The sequence below is a fragment of the Biomphalaria glabrata genome, chromosome 1 (genome assembly GCF_947242115.1).
Source record: "Biomphalaria glabrata chromosome 1, xgBioGlab47.1, whole genome shotgun sequence".
Classification (NCBI taxonomy): Eukaryota; Metazoa; Mollusca; class Gastropoda; family Planorbidae; genus Biomphalaria; species Biomphalaria glabrata.
The window spans coordinates 61,882,810-61,908,357 of NC_074711.1; the positions used below are offsets into that span (position 1 = coordinate 61,882,810).

Here is a 25,548-nt window from a genome sequence, read left to right on the forward strand (position 1 = left end):
GAACTCTGTCTCTCTCTCTCTCTCATTTCTTGAGCTCTCTCTATCTCTCTCTCTTTCTTGAACTCTCTCTCTCTTTCTTGAACTCTCTCTCTCTTTCTTGAACTCTCTTTCTCTCTTTCTTGAGCTCTCTCTCTCTCTCTTTATTTCACTCTCTCTCTCTTTCTCTCTCCATATTTTGATTTGTTTGATTATTTTTAAAATTCTATGAATTTTTTTTTGCAGCTCGATATATATGTTTCATTAAGACCAGTTCAAAACGTATTTAGATAACTTTTAGGGGGTATTTGTTTAGACGTCAAAGTGCATTAAGCCTACCAGACTTTATTTAACAGCAATATATGCTTTAAATTTCTTGCATTAGTATTATGATAAAAATAACTTTTTGTTATTTCGGGTATCGCGATATCGATGACCAATGAAATTTGTTTTTTATTTTCTCAATAAAGAGTACATCTGGTCAATTAAATCCACCTTCTTGTCAGTTATTATTACTATTATTATTATTATTATTAACATTAGAAAATATTTTAGCTGTTATATATCAATATATAATATTAGAAACACTAATATTAATTTCAACGTTAAACTACAAAGACAAAATGTTCCCCTCATTGAGAAAAAGTTAGTCGAACTGAAGTCTGTAAACTGTGGTTTGTCCATAAACTGTAGTTTGTCCATAAACTGTAGTTTGTCCATAAACTGTAGTTTGTCCATAAACTGTAGTTTGTCCATAAACTGTAGTTTGTCCATAAACTGTAGTATGTTTCGTTGTTATTTGAATATTGAGTATTACAACTAAAATCAAAGGCTGGCCTCTGTTGCACGTATTTCTTTGAACACTTGAGATTAACAGACCGAATCAAAATCAGACCGAATAAAACCAAAGCATATCAATCAGGTTATATCAATCAAACCATATCAATCGGGTGAAATCAATCAAAGCATGTCCATCAGGCCCAACGTCTGCCCAATGTATTCTCACCCACTCTTGATCACTTTCAACGCCTTCTAACGCCACACTTAACCCGATACATAAAATTCGAAAACTGCTTCTTTGCCATAGTGCCGAACGGATCAAAGGTTTTCCTACACTCCCCCCGGCCCCCTTTCAACCGTCCCGTCAACTTGGTCTTGCCCTCTTGTTCTTTGGTCTGAGTGTGTCAGTCATAAAACTTTTGTTGCTCATCGATTCATCAGGAACTCTTGAAACTGAAATATGGATTCTGAAAACCTGCAAATTTTGTTCCCATGTTCTTACAAAATCAGACGTTACGTTATTATGACACAATGACCAAAGATTCTCAAAATAGAGAGACTTCTCTGAAACACGTTTGAGTGAAAAATAGAGAGGCTCCTCTGAAACATGTTTTGGTGAAATGCAGTTTCGCCAAGTTTCTTAATGATAGAACTGGCTATTTCAGTGTACAAGTCGGTATGCATTGATCTTTTTTTTTCTTGTCTTCAACTGACTTGAACATGAGCTAGTTATAGAGTTTTCGATCTCATTCTTTCTTTTTACCTCTATTCAGAACTTCATAGAGGGTGGAGGGTGGAACCTGGGCACGGATCTCAAAAACGGCTTTAACAATCTTTCCTAGAAATATAACAGTTCATGTGCATCACTAAGAACAGAATGACCAACTCGTTAGCCACTCGGGGACAAGTCCAGTTTGACCGTTATAATTTTTCAAAAAAGAAAAAAAATTAAATTTGGCTATAACAAAACATGGCGTAGTCAGCCTTAGTGTACCTATAACTGATTTATTTATTAATTTGAAGTTGCTTTCAGTTTATTGAAAGATTATCTAACTTTTGCTTATATTTTTAAGTAAATCTAATAGGCTATAAATTATATATAGATTCTAGAACTAGAGGCATATCTAGATCTAGATCTTTAGAGTTCTAAGAAGTCTAAATCTATATCTAGTTATAGATGTCTATTTAATCAAAGTACCAACAAATTATTAGTTGATTACACAATTGTAGTATTGGCTCATTGGTTAACGTGGCTGGTACATCGAGCTGACTGTGCCAAAGTACGCGTTCGATACCCGGCATGAGCAGAAATTTTTTAAAATTAATTTTGTAAAAAAATATTTTATCAATTTTCAGTTTAATGGTTTTATTGTCTTTATAACCAAATGTATTTTAAATGTTTCTCTTGATATTTTCAAATCTTCATCCATTGTTTGTAGGCTTAATGTATTTACTTTTCTAAATTGCATTTCTTAAAATATTAAAAAGACACTGTTACGCCGCTAATTAAAGATCTTAAAAGTATACACCACAACACAGATCGTAGACAATAAACAACTTTGAATGAGAATACTGATCTTAAAAGTATACACCACAACACAGATCGTAGACAATAAACAACTTTGAATGAGAATACTGATCTTAGAATCTAGGCAATTTTTATCACAATACAAATTGATAGGGACTTGGCCACCTATGTTGTATAACAATACAGATCTTTCAGACTAGACCATTATGTATGACAATACAGATCTTTGAGACTAGACCATTATGTATAACAATACAGATCTTTGAGACTAGACCATTATGTATGACAATACAGATCTTTGAGACTAGACCATTATGTATAACAATACAGATCTTTGAGACTAGACCATTATGTATGACAATACAGATCTTTGAGACTAGACCATTATGTATGACAATACAGATCGTAGAAAAACGTCAATTTTTTTTTCGCAATACAAATCTTTAAGGACTTGGCCAACTATGTTGTATGACAATGCAGATCTTAGAGACTAGGCAACTTTGTATGACAATGCAGATCTTAGAGACTAGGCAACTTTGTATGACAATGCTGATCTTAGAGACTAGGCAACTTTGTATGACAATGCAGATCTTAGAGACTAGGCAACTTTGTATGACAATGCTGATCTAATAGATTAGGCAACTTTGTATGACAATGCAGATCTTAGAGACTAGGCAACTTTGTATGACAATGCAGATCTTAGAGACTAGGCAACTTTGTATGACAATGCTGATCTTAGAGACTAGGCAACTTTGTATGACAATGCAGATCTAATGACTAGGCAACTTTGTATGACAATGCAGATCTTAGAGACTAGGCAACTTTGTATGACAATGCTGATCTTAGAGACTAGGCAACTTTGTATGACAATGCTGATCTTAGAGACTAGGCAACTTTGTATGACAATGCAGATCTTAGAGACTAGGCAACTTTGTATAATAATGCTGATCTTAGAGACTAGGCAACTTTGTATGACAATGCAGATCTTCGAGACTAGGCAACTTTGTATGACAATGCAGATCTTAGAGACTAGGCAACTTTGTATGACAATGCAGATCTTAGAGAAAAGCAATTTTTTAAAATCACAATACAAATTTTATAAACATTTTATGCATTGTATAATATAGATATGTGTGTGTGTGCATGTGTGAGCTTGCGTGTGTGCGCGCATGTGTGTATGTGTGTGGTGAACTTGAAGAATAATCTTTAAAAAGAAATGATTGACGGACGTGAGAAGCCTGGTCAAGAGGTTACTTTGTGACAATAGACCAATTTCGGCTGTATAGTCGTGTGGTCGCCGTTACTTTCATCTACAGGTTCAAATCCTGTGATCCTCTGGCGCTACCTTCTCACATTATCTTTTTTTATTAAATTTTAAATAATTCTAAATTAAAAATATTAATAAGTACACTCAATTATTTTTCATTACGAATTATTCTAAAGAAAATCAGTACGATTTAAATTTTTCACTTTCTAGGATTCAAATATTTTTAAATGTACCAATTTCAGATTTTCTACTTTGACGACGTTTAGAAATTGTGTGTGCGTGCGTGCGTGCGTGCGTGCGTGCGTGCGTGCGTGCTTGCGTGCGTGCGTGCGTGCGTGCGTGCGTGCGTGCGTGCGTGTGTGTGTGTGTGTGTGTGTGTGTGTGTGTGTTGGAATGTTCTCTTTATCATTCGTACTTTTTTTTAAGGAGGTTTAGGGGGGGGGGGGCTGAACTTTTAGAAACGGTAACATTGAAATAAAAATAAAAACATATGATTCCTATTCTCAGATTTCCCTTGATTTCAAAAAAAAAAAAAAAAAAACTGGTTTTAAAATAAATAGTGGACCATTCTTAGTGAGAGCTAGATAATGATAGTTTTTATTAAGATTAAATAGTTAGGTCCATAGTTAACAGTGCTGTGAACATCAGAACATGTTCTCAATAAGATCGGAGACACTTCACGTGTCCACAAAGAGAGAGATTGGCCACTCTATTGATCTAATGTATATGGACGGGACTTTGCTAGTTTAATAAGATTTCAACCAAGCGGAGATAACTCGGGCTTTCTAGTTAGATTCTATGGGGTTAAGAGTTGTCACAACTCGGCAGACCTAACATGTAATCGTGCCCTGGGTCATATCTAAGTTACGAAAAGGTCAATGCAAATACTATTTTATATTAGCTTTATGACAGCATACAAGAAACAATATATTAAACATTGGTTTGGGGGGAGGAAGGCTCATAATATAGTTTAAACACGGCGATCTTCTCTTTCTGTAGATTTCAACTTTTAAGATCCAGTTAACATTATTAAACAATAAAAATAGTAACACCGATAAAGAAGAGAAGCGTTATTGAGAAATACGGGGGTGATATAATGTAACCTAAAGAAAAAAAAATAAGGAAAAGAAGGTAGTTTGGCAGAGGTTATGAAATAAATAGAGAAACATTGTCAAATAAGCCATCTTGAAAGATCACTTGCCAACTAAACAATAAAGAAAAAAATGCTAGAAATTTGATTTGACAGTGCTAGCAAGTGCACAAAGAAACACCAACATTGCTGGCTAGTTGTCCGTCTTAGATGCAAGCCCCAATATTTAACTCGAGCTCTGGTCATTTGCTGGTGTAACGTTTATATATTGTGTATATAGGTACCGCTGTTAGACCATGCAATCAGTGAGGAGAGAGATGATGTAAAGCGCGTCTCTGTCTACGGACGACGGTTAAAGAGTTTGCCATGTGGTCAACAAAATGACCAACTGCTTGTAGGTCCCCAACGTATTTCCGGTTCGTGGACTAAAAACACTGAAGTTCAATTTGGGATTCGAACTGGAGACTTGTCTTAGGAAGCCAAACGCTTTACCACTCGTCCACCACCTCTCGATGGTATTACGTAGTACAGTGTTTCCCAAACTGTCTTCCGCGGAACCATAAATGTTTCTTGAGGCCTGAATAGTAGGCCATCTCGTGAATTAATGTCTCTTTAAAAAAAAAACGTGTTCCGATTAAAAGTCAGAATGTGCGAAGTGTTCCATTAGAGAGAAAGTTTGGGAACCTCTGACCTAGTGAATATTATGAAAAAGAGATTTTAATTGCCTGGGGCTATTCTAATATAAGCATATTCTCTTACAGTGGATAATGACCTTAACATCATCTGCCTTTAAGATTGCAAGATCTGGAAGGGAAACTTTACTTTTATATTCTCTTACAATAAAGAAAATAGTTATGCAGCTCGATATTCCATCATGGCTGTTATGGTCGAAGTGAATTTAGAACTTTGTCAAAGTGTTATTTTATGGAAATGGCGACAGAGAATGAGAAGCCGGCAAAGGGTGATTACGTTAAAAACTTATCATAGGACGAGTCACATCTTTTTGGTATAATAAAAATCAAAGCAGCCAATACTGTTGAATGATATCTTGGAGTAGCTGGGAGTATCTTAATTGGTAACGAATACCTATATGAAAAATACCATTTTGTTACTTTGTGTATACACAATCGTCAGCAATCTATAAGTAAGTTGACCTGGAGACTTAACTTTGAACAGAACTTAATCAGGTTGACTTAAAGATCACGTGTAACCGCCACAAAACCAGAGTTAGTTTTTCTGCCAAGTACACGGACTACATTTTTTCAACTCCTTATTTATTTATGCTTTTAAAAAATAAATACTGATTGAAAAAAACAGACCAAAAATCCTTTTTTTTTGGCTTGCCTTGCCTAGGACTTCAGACGTGGGTGGGAGGCATAAAGAGGCGGAGAGAGAATGGTGGTGAACGAACTAAGTAAATGTTGTGGAGAATGGGGAAAGGAAATCCATCAAGTGGACTTCGCTGAAATGAAATTTAGTTTTTTTTTTAAAGTTTCACTTCCAGCGAACAATTTGGACACATGTTTACACACTGTGAACCAACTTAAGAGAGATACAATTACCTGTTAGACTGGGGTACATGGAAGAACGTCGGAGATACTAGTCTAACATTTAGAAAGGATGTTTCAAGAACCTGTGCGGTATAGACATCACATTGATATAGAAAACTCCACTGTTGTTTGCACAGGCATGTTGGAATTAAAGCTTTCCATCTACACACGCGCATGCACACACACACACAAACACAGGGATTTTGTTTTCAATTAACCACCTAAATACATCAGGCATATTAAATATTTGAGTATGAATGTAAATCTTAAAGTATTAAAAAAAAAGAAAGAATTTTTTTGTAGTTAGCCTCGGTCATTGGTCTGTCACTCCAAACCACTGATACCAATTAGCTTGTTTAGGCGTATGGAATGTAGAACTTGAATCAGACTTCAACAAGCTTCTTTATAAATGTCACGATCTTTTATGTGCTAGATGTCACGTTGAAGATTATCTTGATCTAAACAGCACAATCAATGATCGTGGTTGCTGAGGATCTAGAAATCGTCAGTTGATAGGATGATCATTTAGAAGTTGCTAGTTGATAAGATGATCATCTAGAAGTTGCCAGTTGATAAGAGGATCATCTAGAAGTTGCTAGCCGATAAGACGATCTAAGTATATTATTATAATAATCAATGAAGAAACTTCTCTTCGTCAAATATAAATACTTTAATTCAAAACTTTAAAAAGCTATTCACAATAGTTACAATGATATACTGTGATTGAATAAAACATAAAATATATATTTCTACTAAATTAAATGATCTACACAATAATATGATCATGTCATCTTCCTTTGATTTCCAACACGAGACTGGCGGTAATATCTAGAATCTTTTCAGACCTTTGGGCGTTACCACGTGACTAATCTCTTCTTGTCGCTTGGTTAATCAATTGACCAATAAAATACAGATTATCGTACAATAATTAATATTTCTAACCAATCACATTTATTCAAAAACAGAAAGTTGCTTGGAATCCCCCGAGCTACCTGAAAACTTGCCGACAACCTTGGGCTAAATATAGACAAAGCGTACGTTACAATAAACTAAACTGAATAAACTTTGTATTTATGGTATATATCACGGCTTTCAGCTTCAATGTAGATCTATGAATTATCTAACCAAGAGAAATCTCAATCTAAAAATACACGTCTTTGTGTCACTCGTCTCTCCCTCGTTCTTCTCTCCAACTTTCACACTCCTATCTATAACCTCAACCACGTCAAACCTCCTCATGGTTACATCAGAAATCTATTCAGCCCACGCAACCGTACCAATCACTTCAACTCACGATTGCATCACACCACACACATACACTCCTTAACAAGTGTTTAGCATTGTAAGAGTATGTTATAGATCACAGTGAGCCTATCAAAAAACTATCATTAAAATTTTACTTGGAATAATTTATTTTTGTGGGCAGACCAAAAACTATTTAAATATGTTGTTGTATTATTCTTATTCTGATCGTCATATTTCCAATATATAAATAGTTAAAAAGAAAATAAAACTGAAGAGTTCCAACTTCACAAAATGAAAACTTCATCCTGAAGAGTTCTAAAGTGTTCGTGATTCTGGGCACTAAGGTGTCAATCTCGTCAGTTCTTGAAACTGCCTCCAAGTGGACCGCCAACTATAAACCGTGGGCCTTTTATTGCAACGTGGTCTTTTATTGCAGTGTGCCCCCCCCCCTTTTTCTACTTGCAGTGTTCAGAAAGAAAGGGAAAGTGAAAGGGGTCGATTTAACATGTCGTTTGCTATTTTCTGATGGTCTTTTGAGATTCCAGTGACGTCATAGGATGGAAAGAATGTCGTGATTCTTGTGCACACTTCTGGTATTTGGAGTTCCAAGAAATATGGAAGGAACTGATAACATGACAAGCCTAAAGAAAAACTGACGGGAAAAAAAAACTCCACAAAAGATTTAGCATTTCGCCATCATAACGTCTTTAAATAAGTCATATTAACCTTTTATAATGAGCCATCATAAATTCTCTAAATAAGCCATAACAACCTTTTAAAATGAGCCATCTCAACTTTTTAAAATGATAGAAACCTTAGGAAAACAACATAATGTAATAATGTGACCCATACAAAATTAAATTCTGCCAATCTGTGGTAAGGCTGTAATAAAAGCTATACATGTATCATAGATGATCGAAGTTCAGATCTAGAAAGTTCAATAAATCTTTTTATTATTAAAATATTTTTTAGTATTTGAAATGGTTAACGCTCTAATCAATCATTAATTAGTTCTGGTTTTATAATAGTACCATCAAATAGGGTAATCAAACATTTGTATTTCTTGCCTACATTTTATTTAGCTGCTTTTGTTATTAGATCACATTTTGTCATGTCTTTATTCTCATCCTAGGTGTTTAAAAAAAAACACAACATAATATAAAGATCAAACGAAAAAATAACAACAAAACTAGTGAAATATTTAAAAATACTTATTTAAAAAATGACAAATCTTGTAGAAGGGGAACATTTTGTACACGTTATTTCCCCCATAAAATATTTGCTTTCAACTTAATTACGATTTTATTCTGAGGAAAAAAAATATGTGAAATCCTTTGACTTTCTATATTTGTATTTTATTTGTGTTTATGTCCATTTGTTTATAAGTCTCTGTATTATGTACAGTATATTTATTGCTATCTAAATCGTTTCAATCCTGAGCACTGAAGGCTATTGAATCCTCCTTTAAACATCTAAGTAAATATGACTAATGACTGCTCACTTGTAATGTCTACTCCACAGTCCCACCAAGACAACAATGGCCAAGACGTTGGCTGATCAGTAATTTGGTCACGTACAAAGACTTGAGCCAAGGAGATGTGCCGCTACCGCAGCCATCTCTCAAGTCATCTCTCAAGTCGCTTGGGGAATCATCTATTCAAGACAACTAGAGGGCCAGCTAAACATCCAGATGTCAATACGCCGCTCTTTCGTCTCCTTTTTCTACTCACAAGTCGGACGGGGAAACAGAAAGGAAGAAACGTGACCCTAAAGGAAGAAAAAAAAAAAAGAGAGTGTCGATGACGCAGACCGGAAGTGTCGAGAAAGACTCTGAATAGCGGCTGATTGGAAGACACCGTTCAATCGTAACATTTCACGACAATGGCGCTATTTCCAAAATTACCTTTTCGCTACATGGACTTAAGCATGCGGATAATGTTTTCTGAAAAAAAAAAAGTTCTTTACGCCTTAATAAGAATCAAAGCAATGTTCGGCTATAAGCGATGTCAATGGAGCTACATAAAGGATGACTTTGTTTTCGTATTTAATGCTTGACTTATCCTTTTGCCCTTACTGTTCTTTTTAAACGGATTAAATTAGTGAAACATAAAATAGTGGCGTGAAAAGAAATAAAAGAATATTTTCATTGCATGAAATTGAATTTAACAGTGAATTTACTAATAACTTAAAAACATTAAAAGGGTTTGGATTTTTCGAACTTATTATTGTGTCATTTTAGAACAACAAGTGCACACTACTCTTGATCTCAAAACATGCAAATAGCGACGTGCAGAAGCCTCAACTCGCTTAAAGAGCATCTCAGGGGCTGAATGAGAGACTCGCCCGACTCCTCAATGACGACGACATGGTCAGCTCTATTCTAGGAGACATTCTAGCCTCTGTCTTGCTGTGTGCTGTAGTGCTACTGGTGCTTGTGGGCAACACGCTCGTGGTGGCAGCAGTGACCACCTCCAGGAAGCTGAGGACAGTCACTAACGTCTTCATCGTCAACCTGGCCTGCGCTGACCTTCTCCTCGGGGTGCTGGTTCTGCCTTTCTCCGCGGTTCTAGAAATCAAGGACATCTGGATATTTGGTCACATCTGGTGTCAGGTATGGTAACTTAATTATCAAATCATCTTTTTTTTCCTCCATAGAACTAGTGGGAATACACAACGTTAATCTACAATCTTTAGGTATTATTCGCCACTTCCAGCAGTTTTATTTTAGGCAAAGTCTGATAACTCAAAGAAGACCAGAAAAAAATTGCATTGTTGTCTACAGACATGTAATGCGATTAGATCTGGGACTTTTACTATAGTGACCGAAGTGTTTTCAAACACATGCACTTACATACTTACATACATTAGAAAGGTGAAGGTCCAAAACTTTATGGCAAAGGTTCTGTCACATAAATACATAAAACCATTTTTTAAATTATTTTTCAAAAGAAAAATGCAATGATTGTGAAGGACCGGACAGATCACGTGAGACACTGTGCTAATTAAATTTCAGAGCAGCATAGAAATAATCCTTCAATGAAACAGCGTCTTCTAAATCTGAAATTTATTGTGTTTACAAACACACACATGCATGCACACACACACACACACACACATAGAATCTTGTTCCAATTTGAATGAACAGCCAGTGCCACATATGTGACGTTTCAAGGGCCCTATTCACGTAATGAGCCGTCTCGCGAGACCCTGGCATGTCTGTCTCATTGTGTCTTGAGGCTGTAAGAAGATTCAAAGGAATGTTTCTGGAAACAATCTGTGCATGTTGCCACTGTTGTCATTATGTCTAGCAGAATTCAAGTTTGTTTACGGACATTTTCTCATTCCCGCCAATCTTGTACATTTGTTGCCTTTCATTTAAAAAAAAAAAAATAAGTTTTAAAAATGGCTTTAAGAAAACAACAAAATAACGAATTTGATATTTTCAAATGGGAGAATAAATGAGTTTATTCAACAATAAAAAGCTGGGTTCAGTTATCATTATAGAAACAGATCGCTCAAGTGGTACACACTGTTAAGTGGACAAATTAATAGCTTGGAACATTAATTAAGCCTACTAATTATGTCAATAAGTTTATAAAAATATTTTCTTTTAAGAAATGAATTAAATCTGTTAGATCTATTTAAAAGTATTTGTAATCGTCTGCTAGAAGACAAAGTTTCATTATAGAATGTTTAGTTGTTTGATAGAAAGTGAGAGTTGATTGTGGAGTAAATCAACTCTAGTCCTCAAGTGTACATGTACACAAAGATATTCCAATGTAGGTACCACCTTTTACAAGCGATTATGTCTGTACTCCCGAAAATATGATTTCTTAATAATGTTATTAGCTTACTAATTAATATTGTTTGCTACGTCGCGAGCTATCTAGGTATAAACTGACATAAAACTGGTATTAACGAAACAATGTAACACAGGGTATGACTGGCTGATTTCTAGAGGAACTAGACATTTTAGCGAAAGATAAAAACACTAGACGCAGTGACACATCTTTTAAAGAATTCTAGGGGATTGAATAATAAAAAAGAAAATCCAATGCGTTTGAGATAGTCAGAACTTGATGAATACATTTACAACAGTAGATGGTCAGTGGAAGGGTGTTAAGGAGAGAACTAGGACCTGTAGATCATAAGGAGCCCGATAATACTGTGGTATATAATATTTATTGAGAGTTAATTAGGACAATATTACTTTATTACAGTACTCTTAATAAGTATATTCACGCTTCAATGGTGCTTTGATTTGGGAGGGGGGGGGTACATTGTATTACAAGCAAATAGGATCCTTGTGTAGGGAGGAGAAAGGTCGAAATGTTGACCTTTTTTTTTTGGACAACGTCATTAATGGATTATCTCAAAGTAGGGTTGTCTTTCCTTATGAAGAAGCCAGCCAGTGATAGCTGTCAAAGCCCCACCAAGAGTACAGTGGTGCTCAAACATTCGGCCTAGGGGGCCAAATAAATATCACACACGTCTTGGGCTATATCACCTAAACAAAAAAAGGTCAATGGATCCGAGTCTATGCGCCTTTGTTATGCAATGTGGTCAGACGTTCCAAGAACAAACCTGCATCGAATATGGCCCGCGAGTCGTAGGCTGGGCGTCTCTGTAATAGTGCAATGTCCTGTTACATTTCTCATGAGCCTAATCCAGGACACACAGGGGTTAATCACGATTCATAGTCCTTAAAGTGATAGGTCAAGGAAACTGGATTAATGACCATCCAGCTGTACTAAGTTCTAATTCCGGACAGACAGCGAACAAACATGAAGGAAACCTAAATTAGGCGCACACGGAAAAACAAAACTAAATATAGAATGTAGTTGTCCTCTAATGTCCATGAGATAGCGCTACAAGAAACACTACACATCACACATCACACATCACAATACTAAACATCTAGATAATATACAATATGCACATTGGACATACATCTAATAATCAATGCAAATTAAAGGCTTTATGAATGCATGAAACATGTTATAATTATTTAACTACGTTACAGTTATTATTAAATAAAGCAAATGGGTATACAAATGTATAAATGACTATGTGTAAAAAAAATAGAACTCAAAGTGTTGGCCTAGAACTGTGGTCAGCGCTCACACACACGCACAGAACATAATAATAGTTTCAAAAAAAGCTTACATAAGGGAAAGAACTGCAAATTTGCTTGAAGGATTTATTTCCCTTTTTTCTATATCAAACACAATTAATTAATTACCATTTGTAATTACCAATAATTAGCTAATTAATTAATTAATATTTTGGTTGACTCATGTTTTCTTAGATTCAATGTACAACCGTGTATCTTGATCCGAGAATGGGAAGCGGGAGAAATAACGTGTACAATAGCTGTACCAGACAGAAAGACAGATGGACATGATAAAAGCTTGTAAAAAACATACTTTATTACGGGTATAGTCAAAAAATATGATAGCTGCACAGGCTATAGCATGAAACTGGAGCTATACCGAAACCCTGGAGCTGTACCAAAACCCTGGAGCTGTACCAAAACCCTAGAGCTGTACTAAAACACTTGAGCTATATTAAAGCACTGGAGCTATATTAAAGCACTGGAGCTATATTAACAAGGTTACAAAATCGGCCCCCGAAGTGGTCCACCCATGCAGGCTTCAATATTTTCAGAAAGAACATCCAAATGAAATTATTTGAAAGACAAATGAGAGATAAGAATGGAGAAAGAAGGTTAACAGATCTTGTGTAGTGCCCCAACGGTCCCGCGCATCAAAGAATAGGTGAAAGTGAATGTGATGTGAACCTGGCCTAACTAGTTCCCCTTTTAGACCTTGTGGCAGATGATGTAAAGTTCATCTGTTTTTGTGGCCTACGGTTAACGAGGGTGTCATGTAGCCAGCACAACGACCAACCGCCTTTACTTTTCCCCAACTAATGTCAGGTACCCATTAGAGCTGAGTGGACTCAGAGGCGCCCAAAGATTCCAAAGTTGAAAATCCCAGTCTTCATCAGGATTCGAACCCAGGACCCCCGGTTCAAAAGCCAAGAGCTTTACCGCTCAGCCACAGCGACTACCCTGGCCTAACTGATGTCTTACAATTGATCTAATTGTTATGAAAAGGCTCAATCTCTTATTGGAATCCTCAAAACAAAATATATAAATTACATGTTATTAAAAGAATAGTTGAGGAAAATGAAGTTTACAAGATTACTATTCGTTTTAAATTAGGTCTAACTTATAATGCATGCTAATTAGCTTTTTCTCTTTAAAAAACTAAACTATGGGGGACAGTGCATTGTTAACAGAATGACTGATCTCTTAAATCTCTGTTGGCGAACTTCAAAAGTCCCAGAGGACTGGCAAAAGGGAGTGATTGTAAAGCTTCCAAAAAAGGGCAACTTGGCAGACTGCAACAACTGGAGGGGCATTACTCTCCTCTCTGTCCCGGGCAAAGTTTTCAGCACTGTTTTGTTGAGACGGCTTCAACAGTCTGTAGGCTCAGAGAAGGCTCAGAGAAGAACAAGCAGGTTTCCGAAGAGGCAGATCATGTACAGAGCAGATTTTCGTTTTACGAAATATCATAGAACAAAGTCTTGAGTACCAACAACGGCTAACGATCAGTTTCGTGGACTTCAAAAAAGCGTTTGATAGTGTCCACCGAGAATCACTATGGAAAATTGTTAGAGAATACGGTATCCCAGAAAAATTCGTCCAGATCCTACGACACCTATACAGTCAGTCTAGTTGCTGCATTAAAACAGAAGAGGGAACAACAGAGTATTTTACAATCGAGACAGGTGTGAGACAGGAATGCATCTTATCTCCCTTCCTTTTCCTCCTAGCCATCGACTACATAATGAGGGGAGCTATGAACCAGACTGCCTTTGGTATTCCATGGCATGAACAACTCCGATTGACGGACTTGGACTTTGCTGATGATGTTACATGACTCGGGGCTACAAATAAATGCATTCAAAAAATGACGGACAGCCTAGACAGAGAGGCACCCAAAATTGGCCTGCGCAAAAATTTGGATAAGACTAAAATTATGCGAGTGGGATATAAGGCAAAGGGTGTCCCCGTCAGACTTGGCGAGTCAAATTTGAAGAGCTGGACAAGTTCACGTACCTTGGCAGCATCATAACAAATTATGGAGATGCTTACCATGATGTAGCGTGCCGAATAGGAAAGGCAGGGAGCGTTTTTCAAAGGCTAGCCAAGGCATTGGACTCGAGACAAAAATACACCTTCTCAACACAATCGTCATTCCAACTGCTACATATGCATGCGAGACGTGGAAGTCATCTGTCAAAATTGAGAAAAGACTAAATGTGGCTCAACAGAGATGGCTGAGACGGATTTTGGGATTCAGTTACACAGATCGGGTCTCAAACAAGGAAATCCTATGCCGAACTGGGAGTCGAACACTTAGTGAGGTTGTGACTGAGCGTCGCATGAGGTTTGCAGGACATGTTCTACGTCAAAATGAAGAGTTGCGATAACATGGAAGCCAAAACGAGGAAAGCGCAAACAGGGACGTCCTCGTATTACTTGGCGACACACCTTCATGGAGGACCTCAGAACAGTGGACACCAGGTGGAAGGAGGCTTCAGACATTGCCAGTGACAGATCTTTATGGAGACAGCTTGCCGCCCAATGCGCCGAACGGCGCGGGAGGACCTAAGTCTAAGTCTAAGTCTTTAAAAAACTGCTTGCATAACTGATTTTAAAAATTAGATTTTTCGCTTTCAGAAAAAAAAAAAAGTAGCCGTTGCATCAGAACTTTGAATGGTCTAAAATATTGTGATGTCGGATTTTCAATATCTTTTCTAGTTTACGAGATCTAAACGGGACGGACTGACAGACGGACAGATGGACAGACGGTCAGACGGACAGACGGACAGACATTTCGCACAAAACTAATAGCGTCTTTTCCCCTTTCGGGGGCCACTAAAAAACTGGAGCTATACTAAAACACTGGAGCTATACTAAAACACTGGAGATATGACAAAACCCTAGGCTATATTAAAGCACTGGAGCAATATTAAAACACTGGAGCTATATTAAAACACTGGAGCTATACTAAAATACAGGCGCTATACCATAATACTGGAGCTATACTAAAACACTGGAGCTTTACCGAAACCCTAGGCTAAATTAAAACACTGGATCTATACTAAAACACTGGAGCTATACTAAAACACTGGAGCTATACCGAAACCCTAGGCTATATTAAAGCACTTGAGCTATACTAAAAGCTTGTAGTTATACTAAAAAAATATAGATATATGAAAACACTGGAGCTGTACCAAAAGACTAAAAAGAAAGGAGACACGGTGATCTTTAACATGTATGAAGTATACATTTTTCACAGGATTTTTGGCTTTCAAATTTATTTCATAAAACACACTTTTTTAAAAACTGTTAACAACAAGGTTACAAAAGACAGTTTGTGTGGAAACACAAACTCAAAATCGGCCCCCGAAGTAAAATGTTTTACATAATTCGGATAATCCTTCAAAGTTGAAGATAGTTTACTTCCTAGTCCAAACCTCCCGCAGGACGACTGAGGATGGGAGCAGGCAGGGTTTGAACCTTCGATCGTCGATAAATCCAAATGACAGTCCAGCGCGCAAACCGCACGACCAGTGGTCCACCCAGGTAGGCTTCAATATTTTCAGAAAGAAAATCCGAATGAAATTATATCAAAGACAAATGAGAGATAAGAATGGAGAAAGAAGGTTAACAGATCTTGTGTAGTGCCCCAACCGTCCCGCAGATCAAAGGATACGTGAAAGTGAATGTAAAGTTAGATGTGAACCTGGCCTAACTAGTTTGTGGTCTATAGGGCAGATGATGTAAAGTTCATCTGTTTTGTGGCCTACGGTTAACGAGGGTGTCATGTAGCCAGCACAACGACCAACCGCCTTTGCTTTTCCCCAACTAATGTCAGGTACCCATTAGAGCTGGGTAGACTCAGAAGTTGAAAATCCCAGTCTTCACCAGGATTCGAACCCGGGACCCTCGGTTCGAACTAAATAAGTTAATTGTTTTGAAAAGGCTCAATCTCTTATTCGAATCCTCAAAAAAAAAAAAAAAAAAAAAAAAAAAAAAATATCTGCTGTATAGAAAAATTGTACACGGAAATGATGTTTATAAGATTACTATTCGTCTTAAATTAGGTCTAACATATAATGCACACTAATTAGCTTTTTGTTATAAAAAAAACTGCTAATTTTAAAAATGAGAATTTTCGCTTTCAGGAAAAAAAAAAGTAGCCGTTGCATCAGACGTTTGAATGGTCTAAAATATTGTGAAGTCGGATTTTCAATATCTCTTCAAGTTTACGAGATCTAAACCGGACGGACGGACAGACGGACTGACGGACAGACATTTCGCACAAAACTAATAGCGTCTTTTCCCCTTTCGGGGGCCGCTAATAAACACTAGTGTTCTTTAATGAAGGAGGAAAAAAGCAAATCTATACCAAAAATTAAGTCTGCTAATGATGCCAACGACTCCTGGGAGTATAAGGAGATAAACAGTACCGATGGTATTAGATGGCTTTCACTTCGATATTTACTTGTGGTATATTTATAGTTAAAAGTTTATTCTATATAAAAAATAATTAATAAATACTAATTGATTAATAAGCTCGTTTTTTTCGTTTTGACTGATTCATTTGTTGTCATCGATCATCCGCTTATACGCAAAATGTGATGACAATCGGGTGAATTTGAAGTAGTCGAACAATCGACAGCAAACACCTAAAACAACAACATCCAAGATTTCAGAAGTCTCAATGAACTCGAAGATTCTATTACGATGATCACGCACAATACAGACGAAGGCGTGCTATATGTCCCAAGATTATGGAGCTCGATTTTTCCAGAGGCATAATTGTATTGGCCTTGTCGTCTTCGTCATTAATTGATTTCAATTGACATGCGATTTTTTTTGACTAGGAAGAATATTGCGCTCTTGACGAAGAATGTATTTCTGCACACAAAATTCACATCAGGCTGTTTGGATCTTGTTGGGTTTGAGGAGCGGGCTAGGGTGCCAACATACAATATTTGCCCAGGAGAGGCGTCACATGTAAAAGTTTGAGAAAAAACTAGCTGAGTCCAAAAATCCCTCATTGTTATCGTCTGCAGTGTATGAAGTGCATGGGTAGGCCTTGTTTTGTAAGACGGTCATGAATAGGTCTCGATTTGTATCACGTGCATAGGTAGGCCTTGCTGCTTTGTTTTGTATGTCATACATGGATAGGCCTTTAGGCCTTGTTTTGTAAGTCCTGTATGGATAGGCCTAATTTTAAATGTAATGCATAGATAGGCCATTGAGGCCTTGTTTTGATAAGTTACGCTTGGATAGACCTAGTGTTGTATGTAACGCATGAATAAGCTTTTCAGGCGTTGTTTTGTAAGTTATACATGGATAGGCCTAGCATTGTATGCTGTGCATGGATAGGCCTAGCATTGTATGCTGTGCATGGATAGGCCTAGCATTGTATGCTGTGCATGGATAGGCCTAGCATTGTATGCTGTGCATGGATAGGCCTAGCATTGTATGCTGTGCATGGATAGGCCTAGCATTGTATGCTGTGCATGGATAGGCCTAGCATTGTATGCTGTGCATGGATAGGCATAGCAATGTATGCTGTGCATGGATAGGCCTAGCATTGTATGCTGTGCATGAATAGGCCTAGCATTGTATGCTGTGCATGGATAGGCCTAGCATTGTATGCTGTGCATGGATAGGCCTAGCAATGTATGCTGTGCATGGATAGGCCTAGCATTGTATGCTGTGCATGGATAGGCCTAGCATTGTATGCTGTGCATGGATAGGCCTAGCATTGTATGCTGTGCATGGATAGGCCTAGCATTGTATGCTGTGCATGGATAGGCCTAGCATTGTATGCTGTGCATGGATAGGCCTAGCATTGTATGCTGTGCATGGATAGGCCTAGCATTGTATGCTGTGCATGGATAGGCCTAGCATTGTATGCTGTGCATGGATAGGCCTAGCATTGTATGCTGTGCATGGATAGGCTTATGTTTAGTATGACATGCATAGATATGCCTATTTTTTAGTCGAGGTAAAACTTTAAAGACTTATTTCTTAGCGGTCTTTCTCACTATTCTTGTCCGAGATAGGCCTACTGATCTTGTCAAACCATTGAACAATTATAATGTCAAACCATGTAACTAGGAGACTATTCAGAGTAATTTATAATTACAAATATGAGAAACGACGATTACAGAATTTAGTGTATAAGTTATTTTGATGTCAACTAAAAATATTTGTTAAAAAAATACTTCTGTAAATAATTATAAATCTGTACAAATTACCAGATTTAAATGTAACTGTTAAAAGCTATGTAGAGACATTTCTTTTTTTTGAAAAATGTAGAACAATTTACTTCTGTTAGAAACAAACACTATTTAACAGGGTCAAATAAAAAAAAACTCCCAAAACAGATAAGAAACAAAAAAAAAACAGAGGGTAAAAACTAGGACTTAAGGCTCAAGAGAAGATTAATTGTTTTCGCTCCAGACGTAAGCATGACTCGTCACCATGGTTGGATAATTTACAGATTAGCAACTGTCCCTATGAAGTTTCGAATTAATAAATTGAGAGTTGTTTTATAAAAATAGAAAGGGAAAACCCCTGCGCTAAACTGATGCCACATATTCGGGATGTCACCAGAATGTTAAATCTGTTTGCTTGAATCATTCAAATAAGATAGAAAGTTGAAATCTGTTCATATGATGTTAAATCCGTTTGTAATTTTAATTAAATATTATTGTAAAATTCGCAATAACATTTGAATAAATGTAATAAACATTGGGATTTTACATTTGAGTAAAAATCAACGAAAATAGCTAATCAGCTCACTGTATTGGTTCAACAAGACTAGCTAGCAATAGTGTTTATTGGAACATATTTCAAGAAAGTTGATAGGGAGGGATGACACCCTGAGCTACCGCACTAGGTGCGACACTGTATCGGGAGGTTTCCATGCTGATCTTAGGTGATCACTTAACGCTACTCTACTTATTCCTGAAGAGTTAGAAGAGTCTTATCAAAGATGACGTGTTGCACTGTTTGATTTTATGTGAAAAATAACGCCAAATTTTTACAATTTCTTTAAACGATCAAAACAAGACTATGGCTTGAATATATTTCTCGTCCATTGGTGAATTTGATTGGGGCCGCCTCTGAGTTTGTGTGCTAACACAAACTCTCTTTGTAATCTTGTTACCAATTGTTTTTGTTTAGCGCTATTTCATGCTTTCTCACTACTCTATGATCCTATCACTTGTGTGGACCAGTTGAGAAAGGGTTGAGGCGAGAAAGAAGGATATATTTGGGTCGTCGCTTTTAAATGTATTTTGATATTTAAAAAATGAGCGTTCTGAATTCGAACTCTATGTCTAAGGCCTCCTCAGCCTCCTCAAGCCATTGCGGTAACCACTGTGCCAGGGAGCTGCTTGTTAGAGTAGGTTTTATAGTTATTTCTAGTTATTTACATATTTGTTCTACAAAACATAAAGGGCACTAATTCCACTTATACGTTTCTATCTGCCAGAAAGAAAATGTCATTCCTTTGTTCGAGATACCAAAAAAAAAAGTCATCAATTACCAATAGTTAATTAACTAATTGGTTAATATCATTTTATTGATTCTAGTGTTCGCATGTAAAAGAAATAATTGTGCGAGATTTCAGCTTGATCCGAGATTGGGTTTCAGAGAAATAACGTGAACAAACTTTTTACCAGACAGACAAACAGAGTGAGTTGATATAAGCTATGTAATAATAATTTTAAAAAATTAAAAAAATCTTATCTAATGGGAATAACTCAATGTTAACGGCACATCTATCATTACTATTAATGAATAACCACTATTTAATGAACTAACTGGTTTGATTGATTCCTGTTCTGTTAGGAACAATACATAATTGTGGCAAAATTTCAACTTGATCCAAGAATAGTAAGTGGGAGAAATAATATGTACACAATTTGTACCAGACAGAGTTGATATAAGCTTGGAAACAAATAATAGACTATCATATGTGTATGTGGTAAGTTATGTACAGACAATATAAAAGAACGGAAAAACATATTACTTTAATTATTAAAGGTTTTCAAAATTAGCATATATTACACATAAATAGACATGATAAAAACATATATAAATTAATGATCTATTGTTGTTGTGAATTTTGACATTTTAAAAACAAGAATAAACCATTAACAATGACATGCATTGAAGGAAAAAAAATGCTTTTATTTATGACAATTTGCGATCCGGCTTTAAATACCATATGTCCCTTGACAAGCGCGTGTCCTACAACTGTAGACCTTTATATTATTGCGCTGAGCAAGGAGATCTATTTATATATATTTGTTTTAAGGGGCAATAAACTTTTTTTTTTGGCTTCTCACTAAAAGTGCAAAGTTTTTGTTTATGACACTGTTTCATAATTCTATTTAAGACAAGGCGCACACATAATAGTAGGCCTTTATTTGTACACCTCCTTAAATCCTCTCCCTCCTCCCCCCAACTCCCCCCCAGCTGTGCAATTATGAAATTATTTAATTAATTAAGAAAGAAAAATGATACCACAGAATTTTCATCACGTTTCATGTTTAAACACATACAAGAAAGTTGACACGCTATAGCAATATAAATAGCAATAGTCTTTATTATCCATAAGGAAATTTGTCGTACAATTTGTGCATTACACCAAACAAAACATTATAAAAAAAACAAAATCTACATTCATACCAGACTCGCTCATAATTTACATGTAAAAAGTTTATATCAGATTGTTTCTATTTAATGATTTGATTGCCAGGGGAACAAAAGTTATGTTTTTATTTCCAGGCATTTTGCAATAACTCAATTAAATATTTGTTACAAACTTTAATCTAGAATTGTGTTCTTACTTTTGAGCGTCCATTTCTATGATGAAGTAAGTTGAACAAAAAGTACATTAAATTTACATTGAAATTGTAAAACTGCAGAGGAACATAAATCTTACATTTAGACAGCAGATATGATTTGAGTTGGAAAATACTTGCAGTGACATAAAAACGTTTAGTCTTACTGTTGGAGTAAAGCCAACAGACTGCAATACATGAATAGATCATTGTTTTTTTTTTGTTTGTTTGTTTTTGTTTGTATTTCTTGAATATGAGTATTCTTTGTCAAATAGAAAAAAAAATTAAATGACCAATACAGGCTACCTGTCGTGTCGTGTTTTATACTGTAAAAAAAATTTTTGTAAAATGTTTTACATGTTTCGTATGTTCCTTCAGAGTTGAAGATAGTTTACTTCCTAGTCCAAACCTCCCGCAGGACGACGGGGGATGGGAGCGGGCAGGGTTAGAACCCGAGACCATCGATAAATCCAAACGACAGGTCAGTGCGCAAACCGCACGACCGCACGACTATGGTCCCGGGATCGAACCCTACCCTCCGCCATCCCTCGCTGTCCTTTGGTAGGTTTAGGCTAAGATGTAATAATCTTCAATTCTGAAGTAACAAACAATGCAAAAGCCAAACTTGACATTTGGTTTCAACACTTTCTGTAACTTGAATACTAATTGAGTGTTTGTGAATCACGAATCACGAGTCCGAAGATTAACAGGTCAAGTATAACCATTGTCCGACGGTGGTCGATTAAGATTTTCTTTTTGCCGTCTGCGTCTGTCCTCGGCAGCGGATTTCCTTTTGATACGAATACAATAATGTACTATCTGAAGTGTAAAATGTTTTGCTTTTTGTTTGAAACCTTGCATTAGATGTAACAAACTTTTGTTTTGTTCTGCTCTCTTGATTTTGTTTTTGTTTTGTTTTTCTAAAACGAGACATGTTCAAACCCAGTAGTTTATTAAAGAACTTATTATAAAACTTTTCTTTAAGGTAATAGTGATGTAAAACTTGGATGTCATTTGTTCAACTAAATGCGGATACCCCCAAAAAAAGGACAGAATTTATATTTAGGATGTATGTAGTCTCTTGATTTTTGGGCTTCAGAAACCTCTGAAACTCTTCTACATTTTATAAATTATAAACATGCTCAGCGACATTGTTTTGGTGCCACAAATTTAACAGGGACTGTAAAATCTGTGTAAACTCACGATCTGCCATATTTCTTTTTTAAAAAAAGGGCTTTTAAAATATAATGGTTTATAATATACACACGTAAACTGTAAAAGTTAATCTAGGCTCAGTTAACTCAGGAGCATTTTATGATGGCGTGTTATCATGTTTTTTACTGTTGTAAATACAGAAACAGAAACACTGTAATCAAAATGTACACATTAATCAGAATTAATGTCAGAGAATTTTAGTGTGCGTGTTTAAACGAAATTTTCTTATTCCAAACACATTTCTTTGAGTCTCTGTTTTTTTTTCCACGACATTTCAACCCCCCCCCCCCTTGTTTTCCAGCTTCAAGCACAGTTTCCTGAATCCACAGAAACATTTATCCTGATCGCAGATGACCTTTGTTATGACCTCTTTATCAGCCTCCTCTCCTGCTTTGTCCTCTATTTAAGTCAAAAGCATGTTTACATAATTGGTAAGGTCAAAAGTCCTATCTTGGTCTCAAATCTACAATAGTACAATAAGCTTTTAGATATGGATTGTGTATTGGGAGATGTTTCGACTTTAGCATACAACTAAGTCTAGACAACGAACCCATCTTTAAAATCTAAATTGAGTCCTACCTTGAATTTTATATGAAAACCTACATGAAGTTTTACATTGAACATTACATTCCACCTTATATATAATTACGCATAGAGCCGTATATCAAGCCCTTTATCTGGTCCTACTTGTAACTTGGTAGTACCCACCCCACCACCTCACGTTCTAGCACTGATGTAGGCCTACAAGTGTTGAATGAGATAAAATAATCTCAAACATCAATAATATCAAAATTAGACCATTATTTTAGGCTGAAGATGTCTAAATGTTTAAATATTTTTAGCGGCCCCCGAAAGGGGAAAAGACGCTATTAGTTTTGTGTGAAATGTCTGTCCGTCTGTCCGTCCGTCCCGTTTAGATCTCGTAAACTAGAAAAGATAGTGAAAATCTGACATCACAATATTTAGACCATTCAAAGTTCTGATGCAACGGCTACTTTTTTCTTTTCTGAAAGCGAAAAATCTAATTTTTTAAATGACTAATCCAAGCATTTTTTTCATAAAAATACACCACTTTTACAACTATTCACTATTAATAATAGCAAACACGGGAGGCTCTTTAGAACGGGAGATAGCTATTTACCATATTTGTAACATATTTATGCAAATAGTTTTAGATCTTTTGTCATAAATTTTTTATTACATTTATATTGCTAAGTTATGTCATACTATTTACTACATTTACACACAAAAAAAGTTTTCTTTTTTTTTTCAAAGAGAAAAAATCTATTTAGTATGCATATAAGTTGGATATAATTTAAAACAACAATTAATAACTAGTGTTTCATATTATCGCGTGCACTGCAGATGCGACATTGTTACCAAATACACTTAACTATTTTTTTATTTTTTTTTACGGAATTTTTTTTTCTTAAGGATTTGAATAAGAGATTGAATCTTTACAAGAAAATTAGATCAGTTATATATTCACACAAACCGTCTTTGTAACCTTGTTATATTTTAATCTCAAAGAGAATTCGTTAATATATTAGCTTTTACAAAGTCCATGTCACAGTCTTATACATGTCGCTATTTGGTTCATGTCGTCTTATGTTAATACCGTTCTCTTGTCTACGAGACATCTAAGTCATTACGCTATGTTCTCATTGTAGCTACCTTGTCCATGTGGTTATCTTGTCCATGTGGTTATCTTGTCCATGTGGTTATCTTGTCCATATGGTTATCTTGTCCATGTGGTTATCTTGTCCATGTGGTCATTTTGTTCATACCACTATCTTGTCCACGTGGTTAACTTGTTCCTACCACTATATTGTCCATGTGGATATATCGTCCATGTGGTTATCTTGTCCATGTGGTTATCTTGTCCATGTGGTTATCTTGTCCATGTGGTTATCTTGTCCATGTGGTCATTTTGTTCATACCACTATCTTGTCCACGTGGTTAACTTGTTCCTAACACTATATTGTCCATGTGGATATATTGTCCATATGGTTATCTTGTCCATGTGGTTATCTTGTCCATGTGGTTATCTTGTCCATATCGCTTATTTGTCCAAGTCGGCTCTACGAGCATGTTGCTTGCCTAAAGTTGACTCTATAATGTGTCTATGTCATAACGTGGTCTTGTCCAATGCCGATTCTTTGTCCATGTTATTAAATTGTCCGTCTTTATCTTGTCCATATCATCTTTATCTATTTTTGTCCATCCTGCTACATTGTTTCTGTTTGTCTTTAGTCGGTCGTCTTTTTCGTTACACCCCTGTTTTGTGTCACCTTTTTTTTTAATAAAGTGCTGACTTTTGAACTTTGCACTCTTGTTTGAAAACCTCTTGATGAGGCGTCACGTGGCTAAATAACTACGCCAAAGTTCAACTGACCGTTACAAAACATAAATCTATTTCTCAAGTTTCAAACATAACAACGTCAACGTCTGGAACATACCTCTGACCTTTGATTGCTGACCTTCCCCCTTACCCAAACCACCTGTCTCTGCTAGGACTATGTTCAGGGGATCTCAGCCTTTTCATAAATGTAGCATCAAATCTTTACAAAGTGGACAGAATTGAATTTGCGCATTCAATTGTCTCGACGTCTCGTGTGTGCGAGTGTGTGCGTGCGCGTGCGTGTATAAAAAAATTAGGTGTATAAGTGGATTAAAACAAACAAAAAATTAGTTCCTGTTACAATAGCCAGCTCATCCTTTACATAATTTTTTTCCTTGTGAGAAGAACAAAATAATATCTCCAGTCATTGGAACAAACCATCAAGTGAATGTTAAATACAAAACACAGTGACTGAATACTTTGGTGACATTACAGTTATAACAACGTTCAAACTAAGGATTTACATTCATGGATATTTATTACAAATAATTAATAGATAGAGAGAGAGAGAGAGAGAGAGAGAGAGAGGGAGAGAGAGAGAGAGAG

At 36.2% G+C, this 25,548-nt stretch overlaps 1 protein-coding gene across 1 annotated transcript in view; it reads left to right on the forward strand.

Annotated features, from left to right (window-relative positions):
- Nucleotides 1-25,548, forward strand: part of LOC106065629 (octopamine receptor 1-like) — a 104,144-nt gene that overhangs the window by 60,335 nt on the left and 18,261 nt on the right. The window contains exon 2 of the mRNA XM_056006134.1: nt 8,958-10,047. Within this exon, the coding sequence (XP_055862109.1) occupies nt 9,802-10,047 (246 nt within the window). The 5' untranslated portion in view covers nt 8,958-9,801. The remainder of the gene's footprint in view (nt 1-8,957; nt 10,048-25,548) is intronic.